Source organism: Neolamprologus multifasciatus, chromosome 16 (genome assembly GCF_963576455.1).
Source record: "Neolamprologus multifasciatus chromosome 16, fNeoMul1.2, whole genome shotgun sequence".
NCBI classification, from domain to species: Eukaryota; Metazoa; Chordata; class Actinopteri; order Cichliformes; family Cichlidae; genus Neolamprologus; species Neolamprologus multifasciatus.
Window position 1 is genome coordinate 3,989,155 of NC_140454.1, and position 14,747 is coordinate 4,003,901.

Genomic DNA, 14,747 nt, shown 5'->3' on the forward strand with positions numbered 1-14,747 from the left:
TTCACTGTCCAAATGTGTTTAACCTTGTTTTTGGCAGCAATAAACATGACAGTTTACTTATTTTAATTTAAGACACGTTTTATTTTAATTAAGTTTAAAACTTTTTTATTTAATGTAAAATTATATTTTGTTTTAATTTACTTTCAAATTCTTCAGTTGCTGAAGGGGCTGCATAGTTTTCATAAACTGCATAGTTCAGAATAGCTATAATTGTACCAGATGGTTGATTCAGTTAAGTTGGACTAGACTGTAATACAAACCGTTCAGTTTGTCAACAATAAAACTGAAATGAGAGAAAGACTGAGTGTGAGACTTTGATATTAGAGAAAATGAATATTGATAAAGTTTACCTTTATGTACAGAATCTGAATATCACAAAATATTTTTAAAAAATTGCAATAATATCGTATCGTGCGTTAAGTATTGTGATAATATCATATTGAGGGATGTATGGTGATTCCCACCTCTATTGACTATTAACCATATTTTCAAAGTTTGTGGAGTAAAGTAGATCCTCTACATGAAACATTATAATTTCTTTTGCTGCTCTTAGGTCTGTTTTCAGCGTAGCACCGTTTTTGTTTAATAATGGCTTTTGTACTTAAATGATAAAAAGAAAACACATTGCCAGCTCCAGAGTTTAGCATAAAAAAATCTGCTCCTCAGCAAGTCTTAAAATTAGGCAAACACAAGCTCAGGTGAACAATACATGTCATATTACATCGTCATTATTTATTTAATATCTACTAAGAACAACATGTAGAAGCAGCGTATGAAAAACTGATTCAGCAGCTTGTAGAAACACTTTTAGCAGCACTAACTGTTTGACTTTATCAGTCTCTCTCTCGTGTGGTTGTGGAGACGTATTGGCCCACTTTTCTTCACACCTCCTTTTTTAGGCTTCGCTGAAAATAAAACTGGGAGCAAGATACAGCAAAAACACGTGTAACTAATGGTAAACAGCATGAGGCACTTTTTATTTGTTCCATCCATCCATCTTCATCCGCTTTATCCGAGGCCGGGTCGCGGGGGTAGCAGCCTAAGCAGAGAGGCCCAGACCTCCCTCTCCCCAGCCACCTCCTCCAGCTTATCCGGGGGAACACCAAGGCGTTCCCAGGCCAGCTGAGAGATATAATCTCTCCAGCGTGTCCTGGGTCTGCCCCGGGGCCTCCTCCCGGTGGGACATGCCTGGAACACCTCACCCAGGAGGCGCCCAGGGGGCATCCTTACCAGATGCCCAAACCACCTCAGCTGGCTCCTTTCGATGTGGAGCAGCAGCGGCTCTACTCTGAGCCCCTCCCGGATGGCCGAACTTCTCACCCTATCTCTAAGGGAGAGGCCAGCCACCCTTCGGAGGAAGCTCATTTCCGCCGCTTGTATCCGCGATCTCGTTCTTTCGGTCACTACCCACAGCTCGTGGCTATAGGTGAGGGTAGGGACGTAGATCGACCGGTAAATTGAGAGCTTCGCTTTTACACTCAGCTCCCTCTTCACCACGACGGACCGGTGCAGCGTCTGCATTACTGCAGCTGCAGCCCCAATCCGTCTGTCGATCTCCGGCTCCCTTCTCCCATCACTCGCGAACAAGACCCCGAGATACTTGAACTCCTCCACTTGGGGCAGGAACTCATCCCCGACCCGGAGTGGGCACTCCACCCTTTTCCGGCTGAGAACCATGGCCTCAGATTTTTTATTTGTTGTTTCCAAATAAAAAGCTTTCAGCCACCTGCACAGTATCAAAAGGCTTGCTTTAGTTCAAATAAGCGCAGATTTGGTTAAAAGGCTTCATGCACTATGACGGCCATTTGAACAACAATTTTTTGAACAATTTTTCAAAAAAACCAGCAAAACTTTTAAATTTAGACTTTTCATTTTCCACACTGTTCCTTTTTCATTATGTCTAAAATCCCTGAACAAATAAACGCCGCTGCTGCCGCTGCTCTGAATCTCCTCTTGCCATGTCATGTAGACAGGTTAGCATGTTGATGCTAAGAGGATACCAGCAGTGTGACCTAATAGCAGGCTCATTGGTATGGATCAGTGCCGCTGCTGAGCACTCACACAGCCTTTCATGTGGCCATTACAGAAACCTACTCAGACCGTTTCCTTGACAACAGCATGACTGATGCCTATTGTTAGCCCTTCCCATTAGTAGAAACTAACTGGAGGCTAATTTCAATTGCCCTATCTTATGTTGCACTGACCTAAAAATAGACGGTGTCATCAAAATAAAAAGACAAAGGCTAAAGAATCAAAGTTGGCTCGTCACTTCCCGCTCGATCCACTCTAAAGACAAAGCTGGGTGTAGAAGGATACTGTAGTCCTGAGACCCAGGCTGCGGTGCGATATGTCCCCAGCTGCTGGCCGCTCTCTGAGCAGTGCCAGGTGAAGTTTTTATCCTGCCCCGTGCTCAGCAGCCACTCCATCTCCAGCACAAACAGCACCACCGTCACCCTGCCCTGATGAGCTACACACATAAAAAAAGAAACAAATTAATTAGAACGAATAGTCTACAAGAAATCGTGGTCATCATGAAAGAAGACGATCAAGCACTACTGCCTCCTTCAAAGAAAGCAGACAAATGAAGAGGAAGTTTGTGCTCGACACTGATGAAGACGTATTTTTATACATTTGCACTGTTGCACAATACACTTAGCCTTATGTGACACAAAGATACATCTTCACATATGATCAGAGAAACATATCATAAAGGTCAACTATAAATATTTCTCTATATCCATAAAATAAATAAATAAATCTTCTAAGGGTTGTTTTGGACACCCACGCAATAAAAAACATGCAGTGTAGTGGAATCTGTGGAGGATACATAAAGACATTTATCACTGGTGCTCTGATCCACACTTAGTGAGTTATGCTCCACAGAGAGGCATGAATTATGAACACAGCCAGAGAGCAAATACTCCTCAGGCTACAAAGCCTAAAGTACAAGGATGTGAGTGGACTTTATTAACTTTGAACTGCCCAGAATTGGCGAAAGTAACAATAAATAACAAGTAACAATAAACGATAGCAGAAACAAAGCTTAAAAAATTCACTTTGAAAGTGTTAGACTTATATTTTTAAGGCATTCTAACACCGACTGTAATAATAATAATAACTTTTTTTCTTTTTCTTTTTAAATGGGGCAAATCATAATTTATTTATAGAGAAAGAAAAGCCCCTTGTCAGTCTTTTCTGGGGCAGTGGGGAAGCTTTAGTCGGGGTATAAGTCTGGGTACAAGGCATTAAGAATTTTGCCTTCTGAATGCAAGTTTCAGCTAAACCCCATTCGCTGTCAAAATAAAAGACGCGCACCAGATAAGAAGTTGCAACGCACGTTTGGGTACATAAGATTTTCTGGAGGAGGACAGACATCTGTTTAGAGATGTCGAAAGAAGGAAGCTCCTTTAACCCTTTAAGACCTACCATAGAACCAAGTCCGCCAGAGCTTATATTATATTTTTACATGTTGTGGAGCCATTTTTGGGAGCATTTCAAGTTGCTATACATCAATACAACCATTATAGCCCAAATGTTAATAATATGTCTGCATTAAGTGCATAGTAATTACATAAATTGCAAAAAAGTGCAATAAACTTCAAAAAAATTGAAAATCGTTTTTGTTTTTTTAACATATATTTCTAGTTAGAGAAATTTAAGAGGCTTATCCCTCAAAACTGTAAATACAAAAAAGTTGCACAAAATAGTTTCCCACCACAGGAAATTTATTCTGAGTGTCTTCATAGTTTTACTTTTGAAATACACCAATTTTTATATACTGCAGGAAAAACAAAAATAAATATTATAATGCAAATTTGCAAAAAAGCAGCATATGCATCAAAATAAACTATTTCCAGCAGTGCAATATGAGTCCTAAGCATCCCAGAAACGACACAGAAAGTCATAAAGTCAAAGATAACTTTTAAAAACACCAGTATAGGCTCATGAGGCCCTGATGGTAAAAAACTACATTTCCGCAAAATGACGTCACTTCCGGTTTCGGGCAGGTCATGGTGGACATGCGATAGTTCACGCTGATGGACGTAGGAAGTGTTATGAACAGCTGATCGGATCGGCAAAGCGTGTTTCTGGAATATTATGTTTTTGTTGCTGCAAGCGCTTTTTATGCAGTTTTTGCAAAGTTATATGTGGAAGGAAACCGTGACCGAGGACAAGCTGATGGCATAAGATGTAAGTACAACTCCTCCGGTTTCATATGCAAAAAAAATGATTGCGCTAGCTTATGCGGTTGCAGAGCTACCGGGATTTAAAAATAGTTATGCAAAATGGAGCGTGTCCGCTCAGACCGGCTTTAAAGGGTTAAGTAATTTCTTTGGTGTTCCTCCACCTCCAAAGAAGTGCGTATTTTCAGAAAAGTGGTTGCAGGAGGTGAGCTGGCTGCAAACAAATGATGAACGCACAAAGATGTGGTGCAGAATGCGCACCTGCGGACCACTTATGTGCACCCCTGAATATAACAGCGTTCTTGCTCTTTCTGTCTCACCCTGGTACGTGCGTGCTGGGGTCATCTTGTTGTAGTCTTCTGACAGAACAAACTCCTGAAAGAGAGGAAGTGGAGATAATTGGTCACTGACGAAAGTTTCCAGCAACTTGGTAAACATAGAAAAAAACTATGTTGCTGTGTTTAAATTACATTTGGCTCAGTTCTCTGCACATCAGAGGATGCATGCAAAATCTGCTCTGCATAGCATGTATAGGTGAGAAATAAGTACTACTTCCTCAAAAACGTAAAGACAAATGACTCATAGATCAATAAATACAAGAAAGGTTCTTGTTCTGAAGTTTCAGCTGAGGTCAACACCCTTAATAAAACACTTATGGGAACTTATGGTAAGTTATGAGGTTGTTCTGAGATGAATCTCCAAGAAACGTTCACATCACGTGCTGGCTTTATTTTAGGACAGCAACAAAACAAGAAGTGCGCAGCAAATAATGCTACATCTAAAAATAGAGTGACCTGCACTGCGTCCGGTCAGAAATGAAACTGCTGTGTTGCTGTTTATAAAAAAAATAATGGTCACTTTTTTAGAGCTTTAACTGTACGGAGTGGACCAAAAGGAAAGTCTGGTAAAGAGGTGTTGCCCTCTGGAAACAAAGAATCGGATTAATAAATTGCATTATGAGCTGCGTGACGCACTATAGGAAGGATTATTAAGTGACCAAGATCGCAAGGATTCTTCCTCTGATGAGCATGAATAAAATAAGTAGATATGGTGCTGTGTGAGAAAAGCAAATAAAAATGAGATTTATTCTCTGGAGAGCTTTGCCACAGTTTGTCACAAATGAAAGCTATTCGTTGCCACTGTAAGAAAGATCAGAGGGGACAAAATTACTATAATGATGATGATTTACTGGAAGAGATGAATTCACATTTAAAAAGAAAAACATCTCGGCTGAGTGGCTAGATAGTGTGCTTCAGGTGAGATGAAATGACTTCAAAACACAATCAAAGCAGGTCAGGTTTGTGAACTAGGGCGCTGACATTTCCACTAAAACAAAAGAAATACAACTACTCCATTCATTTGATTATAACATCACCGGCAAAAAAAGGGAAATCGTTTGTCACAGAGGAAGGAGTGAAAAAACCTGAGGTCTGCATTTAAAAGGGAAGCAGGATGTTGGCTGGACTTACACAGATACTCCCAGTGTCCATCCCCACAGATAGTCTCCTGGTCTCCGGGTTAAAGGACATACAGGAGCTTGATGCTGGAGACACAAAGACACACAACAACAAAGGTTACAATTATTACTGACCTAACAGATTTCTGTGAGGCAATCTGTAAGACATCAGTAAAATCATAAGGATACTCGTGCCTTCTTTCTTAACATTGATGACATTTGTTTGACATTGTAGCAAGTGTCAAGGTTAAACCACAAGCTTTTTTTAGCCTATCAACTGCATCTCACAGTCCTTTCTCGGCTGACTGGGTCATGTGACGAGAGGCAACTTAAAGGTACAGAAAACTGATGACTTTCTTCGGCACTGTTAGCCAACAAACCCTCAAATACACTGGAAAAATCCCGACAATGGTTACAGCAGCTATCGATACACGTGAGAGAAACTTGTGCCATCTAACACTGAGATTACAGACTGTCATCACCTCTATTCGCTCGCGTCAGAGTCCTGCGTGTAGTGTGTCGGTGAACCTCAGCGGCTGCCACCTCATTTTAAAAATCCAAACCATTCCAGTCTATAAAGCTGAGCTGGCAAACTTCACTGAACAGAAGTCTCTCTGTAGGGAATCGAACCTAACACAAATAATGGACACTTAGCTTATTGTGCCATGGTTTTTCTTATTTTTTATTTTAATACAGCATGAGGTTCATAAGGTCTGATTTCGGCCTCATCAATTGTTAATATGCATCTCATGTCTGATCCAATCTACACCAGGAAACATTGTTAAATCGTGTCCTCAAGCTATTCAGCTAGACTCTGGTGCTGTACTGAATTATTTTCATTGTGTTCAAAGGCTTTCAAACTACCATAGGCTTCTCTCTGAAATGAACAACACGTCGACATTCAGAGCTGAACAATGGTTGCTGCACAAAATACAAATCACCAGTTTCAGAGGTTTTTCATCTCCCGTGTTCTTTTCTCGTCTCATCGTCGGCATAACAATTAAAATGAAATAAACAATTGTATTCTCGTTTATATGGCTTTCAAAAACAGCGATTTTTACATTTAAATATGACAGAGCAGAATAAAATGCAAGATGCCAGCTGCATCAGATTAAAAAGAAAAAAGAAAAACTGGATCTTTGTATTGTCAAGAACGACAATACTACTGTCAAGACATCAAGCCGCAGTTTATTTATTATAAAAAGCAGAACATTGCGAGTTTGAGTCTTGCACAAGTGAAACAATGTTTATTTTATGTTCTGTCTATCCACCCATCCATATTCTTAACTGCTTGTCTAACCCAGGGTTTGGAAAGGGCTGGAGCCTTTCCTGCAGGAGGGTACACGCAGTTTTATTTGCTTAATTTCTGAGAAATTACCATTTTAAATCTAAATATTTAAAACCACCAGTGTGTTATTTAACCCAGGGAAAATGAATCCAGAATTTATGCATTGTAGATACTTTATAATGACTGTCTAACTACTTTGGAAAACTGTTTGTTGCAATTTCCCGGAAGAGTTGGCTGAAAGCTTTAAAAGCCAAAAAAAGAAGAAAGAAAGAAAGTGCAACCAAAGTCCCTGCAAAACTACCCGATTTAGGTTTCCAGAAAGCACTGGAAATATCAAAATGTTGGAAAACAACATAGGGATGCATAGATGCAATCAGTTTATTCTACCTTTCTGCACTTTAGCCAATAGTCGCTTTCCTTTGCAGTGATTACTGAGCAGTTTGAAAAAACTCATGTCAGGGTTGGTAACCACAAATATTTAACTAGTGCAGCCTCTGGCACTGCTATTGTTAGTGACACATCTTGCTGATCACAGCATGAGAGTTCCTTCAGTTGCACAACTAAAGAAAAAAAAAAGGGACCAACCGTCACAGTCATGCACAGAACAGAAACCGAATATTGGCAATCAATAAGCAATACTGTTTGTAATAAAAATGAAAAGAATGCTGTTATTGTATGCTTTATAGCTTTATCAAATCAATGTATCATAAGGTGATAAGTGATTTTTGAAATTAGGCAGAAGCCACTAACCACAGACTGTATATAAAAGATGGTCATAGCCATTGCACCATCACTCATTGATTTGTGTACCCTGAATTTTGAAGCCTAAACATTAGTGGTTTGGCTACTGCCATGTTGTATTTTGCCATAAATGATTAAGTTTGGACAGAAGGGTAAACTACTAAATTATCAGCTAAAGCTAGTATGGTTAGCGTGCTGTGTTCATAAACCGCATTCAACAACAACAGATAGTATAAAACAAGGATTTTCCTTTCCAGTCACCTTTCTCACTCACTATGTATTAACAGACCTCTCTGCATTGAATCATATCTGTTATTAATCTCTGTCTCTCTTCCACAGCATGTCTTTATCCTGTCTTCCTTCTCTCACCCCAACCGGTCGCAGCAGATGGCCCCGCCCCTCCCTGAGCCTGGTTCTGCCGGAGGTTTCTTCCTGTTAAAAGGGAGTTTTTCCTTCCCACTGTCGCCAAAGTGCTGCTCATTGGGGGTCATATGATTGTTGGGTTTTTCTCTGTATCTATGAAGCGCCTTGAGGCGACTTTTGTTGTGATTTGGCGCTATATAAATAAAATTGAATTGAATTGGATGTAGCATTCGAGTCAGAAAAATTAAGCCAATAAAGAAGCACCTAAAAACCTGCATTCTGTCTGGAGGCCACCAGATGGAGATAGTTGTGGTTGCAAAAAGACTTCAGTCCTGTAGAAGTTTATGGGAAAACTGCTTTCTGACTTGATCTCTGTAAACACTTTCATTATGAGTTTATGGGCACAGTCACTCATTTTGGGTCATACAAAATAAAAACTGTTTTGTAAAATACGCCATAATCATATCCATGTGTTATATACAGTCTGTGGGCGCAACACATAGGAACAGATACCCTGTTAATTCGTGCCAAGTAAGAGATGAATAAAATCACCAAAACTGGTAAAAGCAAAACCTCTTGTAACATTTTTTGTCATGATGTTATTTATCAATAATTCTACTAAAAATGCTCCAAATGCACCACAGACGTGCACTTCAGTGAGGCTGAGCTAACAGCTGGAGGCTACAGCTGGCAATGTTGGCAGCCCCATTAATCAAAGCAGCCACTCACTAACTGTAAGCCACAACAAAAGGGGGGAGTTAGAAGAAGAAGAAAAAGACTCAACACCTACACAACTGCAAACCCATCTCCAATAATGCTGAGATGCTGTTTAAAGTGCAAATAAAAAATAATACAACGAGCTGCAAATCTCATAAACACATATTTTATTCACAATAGAACATTACTAAACATCAAATGTTTAAATCGATACATTTTTAGAATTTCATGAAACGTATTAGCTCATTTTGAATTGACGGCAGCAAAATGTGACAAGAAAAGTCGGAACAGGGGAAACAAAAGGCCGGAAGTGTAAAAGGGAACGTTTTGGTGAAGGAACATTTTGCAAATAATTAGGTAAAGTGGCAACAGGTCACTGAGAAAAAGAGTTTCTCTGAAGTAAAGATAAGCAGAGGTTCACCAGTCTTTAAAAAAATTGCAAATTTGCACATTTTGAACCAATTTCAGAATGTTTGTCAATAGTACATAAAATCATTAAACGATTTAGTGAATGTGGAGAAATCTAGAAAGGAATCAATACTGGGTGCCTCTGATCTTCAGACCCTCAGGCGGCACTGCATTAAATACAGACATAATTCTGTCATGGAAATCACTGCATGAGGTCAGGAACACTTCCACAAATCACTCTTGAGAACACAGCTCACCGATCCATCCACTAACGCAGGTTAAAGCTCAATCATGCAAAGACGAAACACTGCAGCCAAAATACATTTAAAATGGATGAAGTGAGGCAAAGTTAAAAACTGTTTTGTGATCAGATGAGTTGAAAATTTGAAATTCTTTTTGGAAAACACTTAGCAAGACAATCCAACCCAGCATACTGCAACTATTACAACAACATGGCTTCATAGTAGAAGAGTGTGGGTACTGAACTGGCCAACCTGCCATTTCACCAAATGAAAACCTTTAGGGCAGACTGGAAAAACCCAAAGACTTCTTAACAGCTAGAATCCTGTAATAGACAAGAATTTGCCAAGATTCCTCTGCCCACGATCCAGCAGTTACTCTCCACGGCAGACTGTTGTTTAAAGAAGAAGGGATGCTACACAGTGGTCCTGTCTCAACTTTTCTGAGACGTGCTGCTGCCATCAAATTCAAAATAACAGAGGATTTTTCTTAAAATGGTACATTTTTCTCAGCTTAAACATTTGGTATGTTTTCCATGTTTTATTATTATATGAAATATGACATTTGAAAATCAGTGCGTTGTGTTTTTGTTAATATTTTTTACAGTGTCCCAACATTTTTGGAAAAGGACTAGTAGAGCTGGGCCATATCATACCATTCATGGTAATACCGGTATAATGTTGGGCAACGATAAGAAAATGAAATATCACGATAGAATATGGGTAAAACACGCATGCGCAGTGCCGAAAAAAAGCGTGCCGGCGACGGAGAATAAGAAGGGCGAAAGCGGATCGTTGAATGAAACAGATGAACCAGAACTGGTTTGTAAAAACCACTGCAACTTCAGTGGTGTGGAACTGGTTTAGCTTCTGTCAGATACACAACAAAACACTATTTTTGGTAGCGCATGCTAGCGGGCCGTCATTATTACCGTGTTTTTTGGAAAATACGGCACACTTAAAATCAATCCTTTGATTTTTGTGAAAGTCGACAGAGCCCCTTATAATCCCGTGTGCCTTATGTATGAATTCTGGTTGTGTTTACTGACCTCGAAACGATTTTATGTACACGGCGCTCAGCAATCTGTCAAATGTTTTAGTACGACTTTGCTAAGCTACGAAGCCGCACCGCTTGATGGATTGTCGGAGCATTACAACTATCGTAGGCGGCGCCTCGCGGAGTGATACGTACTGTGCTTCAACATAATATTACCGTATTGTGTGTGTATAACCTCTTTTTAAGTTTTGTGGATATTATACATGGTTATGCTGAGGACATTTCCACTGGAAATGCCTTTTGGTTAAACTGTCAGCAAAGAATTTGCACTGTTACATTTTTATATAATTTTAATGCACATTAAAAACAGCTGCTTGTTTAAGTGAAAATACATTGATGGGGGTTTTTGCACTAATAAAGTTGTGGAGTTGTAAAGTATTTTGTCTAGTGTCAATTATATCGTCAGTTATATCGTTATCGCAAATTTTCAAATGTATATCGTGATAAATATTTTTGGTCATATTGCCCTGCTCTAAGGACTAGTGTTATGAAAAAATAAATTAGATAAAGAGATTTGTTTAAAAAAAAACAGCAACAACAACAATCTGTTGTACCAGCCTGTCAAAATATTAATTTCACTGCTGGTATTGAACATTTTTACATGGAAGTCTAATGGGATTGATTCTGTTTTGGACAGCGCCTCAAGTGGCCAATATTGGAACTGTCTCTCTCTTCTTTTTTTTTTAGCACTTCCATGTTGGCTTCACTTTTCAGCGTCAGAGCTTGCCACTTCCTGCTGCCTTTACCTTTGAAACACAGCTCCACCCACTCATCGAGGCCGCTCCAGTCAGCACATGTGTGCATTTGTGTGTTAAGTGTTGATAGGCTGTTACTCGTGAAGCGTAACAAATATAATAGTGCCCGACACCTCAGGGTGACGACAGCTGCCAGAGAGAGGTAGCTTTTTACAGTAACGCATTTTACAACTAATCTGTTTTATCGAGACTCTGTGGAAACAAGAATGTTCCGATAATCTGAAAAATGTTGAGCATCAAGTCTGGTTGATCCCAAGAGCAGAGTGACCTCCACATTTGCATCGGTCTCTGAAAGGAGGAGTGTGTGATTCATTGTGTCCATCATGTTGAGTCAGTACACTCACAGGGGAAGCATGTACAGAAACGGGAGTGAACACGGGCCTTTCACAGAAGAATGTGTCAGCTGAATAACTGCTGACAAAAGTGCCATTCTTGTGCTATTTATGATTTCTTTGATTATACTAAACAAGCCAGTCAACCAGCTTATTCATAAATAAATATTGCCTTTTTTAAGCGTACAGCATACTGACAATTTACTGATAAGTACTGTTATTCAAAAGAAATGTACCAGTAGACATAAAAAAAGGAAGGAATACCTACATGGCATTGTGTGGTAGATGCTGGGCCAGTACTGACCACTGTCTCTCTTCAACCATACCCGAATAGTCCTGTGGGATGAAACCAACAGAGATTAGTCCTCAATGCATTTGAAGTGAGTTACGTTCTTGGTGTCAACTTTGTTACACTGCAGGTAATCAACTCTAGTTTGCCAGAATTTCTGAGAAAACGGAAATATATGTGACGTATTTGTAGGTTTCACTACCACTGATAAGGAAATCAGCCTGTTCTCCAGCAGATCCAACTGCCACTTCCATCAGAGGAAGTACTGACATTTCCCCCAAAAGGATACATGCATTCATTATCCCCAAAATATCATGACCAACCATCCTTAAAATGCTGCTTAAACCTCACCAGATCCGTTAACTCCGGTAAGTTGCACCTGCTGCATATTAGACTTCATCCTGTCACTGGTTTGTGGTTTGACTCTTGTCAGCCCAGTGTTAGTAGGCCTCTCACAAGGAAGAGGTGCCAACTTAGTTATCTGACCACAAAAATCTGGATCTTATCAGACTTGCTTGGGTCTTTACAGCTGACAGTCTGCACAGCCCAGATATGAGACAAACAATGGTTCTAATGTTTTGTCTCTGCTGTGAATGCAGGTAAAAACTTTCCCCTGTGACGCTGAACAACAGCCCGAGTTCTGAGATGACTGACAATCAACTCACTGATGTACTTTGAATTTTTACTACACCACTCAACACTTCAATTTACAGCAATTATTCTTCAATGTTCTCTTTAGGGGTGAAATGTAATGGGAATAAAATCATCTGTGCTTTAAACCCAATCACAGAATCCACTGAAAGGCTCATTTCCCTCGCAAATCCACATGGCCACTGGCACAAAGACTTAAGACACTTCTATTTCACCACCTCCTTTTCCATTTCGGTGGGTACTTAAACGCGGTTTGTTCTAGCAAATTCCATATATCTTATTTTAAGCATATCCCCTGCTTAAACACCCCAGTAAATAGCCATCTAGGACTACAATAGGTAAGTCGCCATGGATCAGGGATATGCATCATATAGCTTAGGTGGCATATAGGACTAAATTTGCAATTGGTGCAATAAGTTACAAGGACATTTCAGAACATGCCGCCTCAGCATACACAGGCTCACCATCACCCTCACATAGATCTAAGTGGGATAGACGCACACTCTTGGTACCCCAAAACAGACTACAGCAGCTTTAATGCCTCAAAGCTGAGACATTCTGTTATATATAGCAACTCCTGGTGCCATAATATGCGAGAAACACTCTAATAACACCAGTGTTTACGCTGGGTCTTTTTTTTAGTTATGTCTAGCTAACGTTAGCACAACTAAACTACGTGTCACTGGCTTGGAGCTAACACAAAAAGAGTATAATTTACAGCCGTTAACTAGCATGTAATGGTGTGACTGTGTCAGCTGACACTTTTGTAAAAATGTTATTGAACCCTTGGACTGTTTCAACATGTTTGGAAACGTTACATGACACGGGGGTGGGGGTCCACTCAATGAGTCCAATCAATAGCAGCAGATTAAGGGGCATTATTGTGTCGAATATTATGTTCTGGAGGTTAATTTGTGCTTTAGCCAGCGTGCAGAGCGCAGCTTACCTGTCTTCAGACACGCTGATAACGCCGTCTTCTTTGGGAATTATCACCGCTGTGCTCACCACCTCCTGGAAAGCATCGATTTTGCTCAGGAGGCAAGGCTTCCGAGCCTGAGGTTGAGGCTGAATTTCAGCCGCCATGAGCTGGTGGTGCACAAACCTCCGACTACGGTCCTGGCTCCGAGAAACATAACACACGGCGGTCCGACAGCAGAACCTCGGCTGCTAGCTAGCTGTCAGGCAGGCAGCTCTCTGTTGTGACGGCGGGCAGAGGCGGTGCCAGTCAGCTGACAACAGATACGCCACCTACACTCGCACACATACAGCACTTCCTTTGAACAAAATAAAAGTCCTCAGTTGAGTTCCGCTTTTGGATTTTCACAACAAAATATCATAGACATTAGATAGATATGCTTTTATTAAAATATAAAACGATACGATGACAATATCTCAAGTCTTGTAAGCAAAAATAATGAAATAATATCAACAAAACGTTTTCTAATGAGGCCCTCTGCAAAGTGTGGCTACACTACTACAACGTCTGCCATACAAGAAAGAGTTAATCATTTTGAAGCAAAAAGAGCAAATAAATCAGTTTTAATTGGCCGTGATGAAATATATAGAGCAAATACTGTTATGTTAAAAAGTGCAAATTATGACATGTCAATTTCCCTTTACCAAAGGTTTATAAAATGTGACAAATGTCTTTATTAAAGGGGTGCCACAGTGAGGTCGACAAAAATCCCGACTTTTAGACACCGGTATTGGCTCAGGGTGAGCTATACTTTATTATTAGTCGCATTATTTTCCATAATGCGACTTTCTTCAAACTAGTTTCGTATTTTTTATACGCCATAGATATGGTAGTATATGTATAATGTTATAGATTACTATAAATAGCCAGTTTGGACATGAGTAGAGCTAATCTTGATGACTGAACTGGACTTTAGAAATAAAACCAGATTAATAGTTGGGTCACTGATAACTTCAGAGAAGAAAAACTCTACCAACATTACTTTTTTCACGAACCACTTACTTTCCAGGATAGAGCTGCAGGACTGCCTAGATCAAAAATGCAATTATAGGTCGTTTATTTGAACCTCAGAAAATACTCATAACAATAAATCTACAACTTTCTAAAATCTATTGAGTGGAAGGCTATACCGCATTTCCATTGCATTTAATAATAATGTCAATGATAATAATAATAATAATCGTATATCTATCTAAGGTGATGTTTTTGGATTTTAACATGCAGCACTAATACTAATAGAACAACAACTTCCTGTATGAAGCAGCTCAGACATGGACCGGAAATTTGTGTT

General features: G+C 39.8%; 1 protein-coding gene and 1 long non-coding RNA gene across 3 annotated transcripts in view; both read right to left on the reverse strand.

Annotated features, from left to right (window-relative positions):
- wdfy2 (WD repeat and FYVE domain containing 2) overlaps positions 1 to 13,722 on the reverse strand; it is a 26,530-nt gene extending 12,808 nt beyond the window's left edge. The window contains exons 1-5 of one of the 2 annotated variants that reach the window (XM_085136001.1): positions 13,427 to 13,669; positions 11,809 to 11,876; positions 5,654 to 5,727; positions 4,505 to 4,559; positions 2,317 to 2,467 (exon numbers count right to left, since the gene is read on the reverse strand). In XM_085136001.1, coding sequence (XP_084992127.1) covers positions 2,317 to 2,467; positions 4,505 to 4,559; positions 5,654 to 5,727; positions 11,809 to 11,876; positions 13,427 to 13,563 — 485 coding nt within the window. In that variant the 5' untranslated portion in view covers positions 13,564 to 13,669. Of the gene's footprint in view, positions 1 to 2,316; positions 2,468 to 4,504; positions 4,560 to 5,653; positions 5,728 to 11,808; positions 11,877 to 13,426 lie in introns of both variants that reach the window. The other variant, XM_085136000.1, reaches the window with a different exon arrangement.
- Positions 1 to 14,747, reverse strand: part of LOC146500033 (uncharacterized) — a 347,579-nt gene that overhangs the window by 170,265 nt on the left and 162,567 nt on the right. The gene's annotated exons all lie outside the window — the stretch shown is intronic.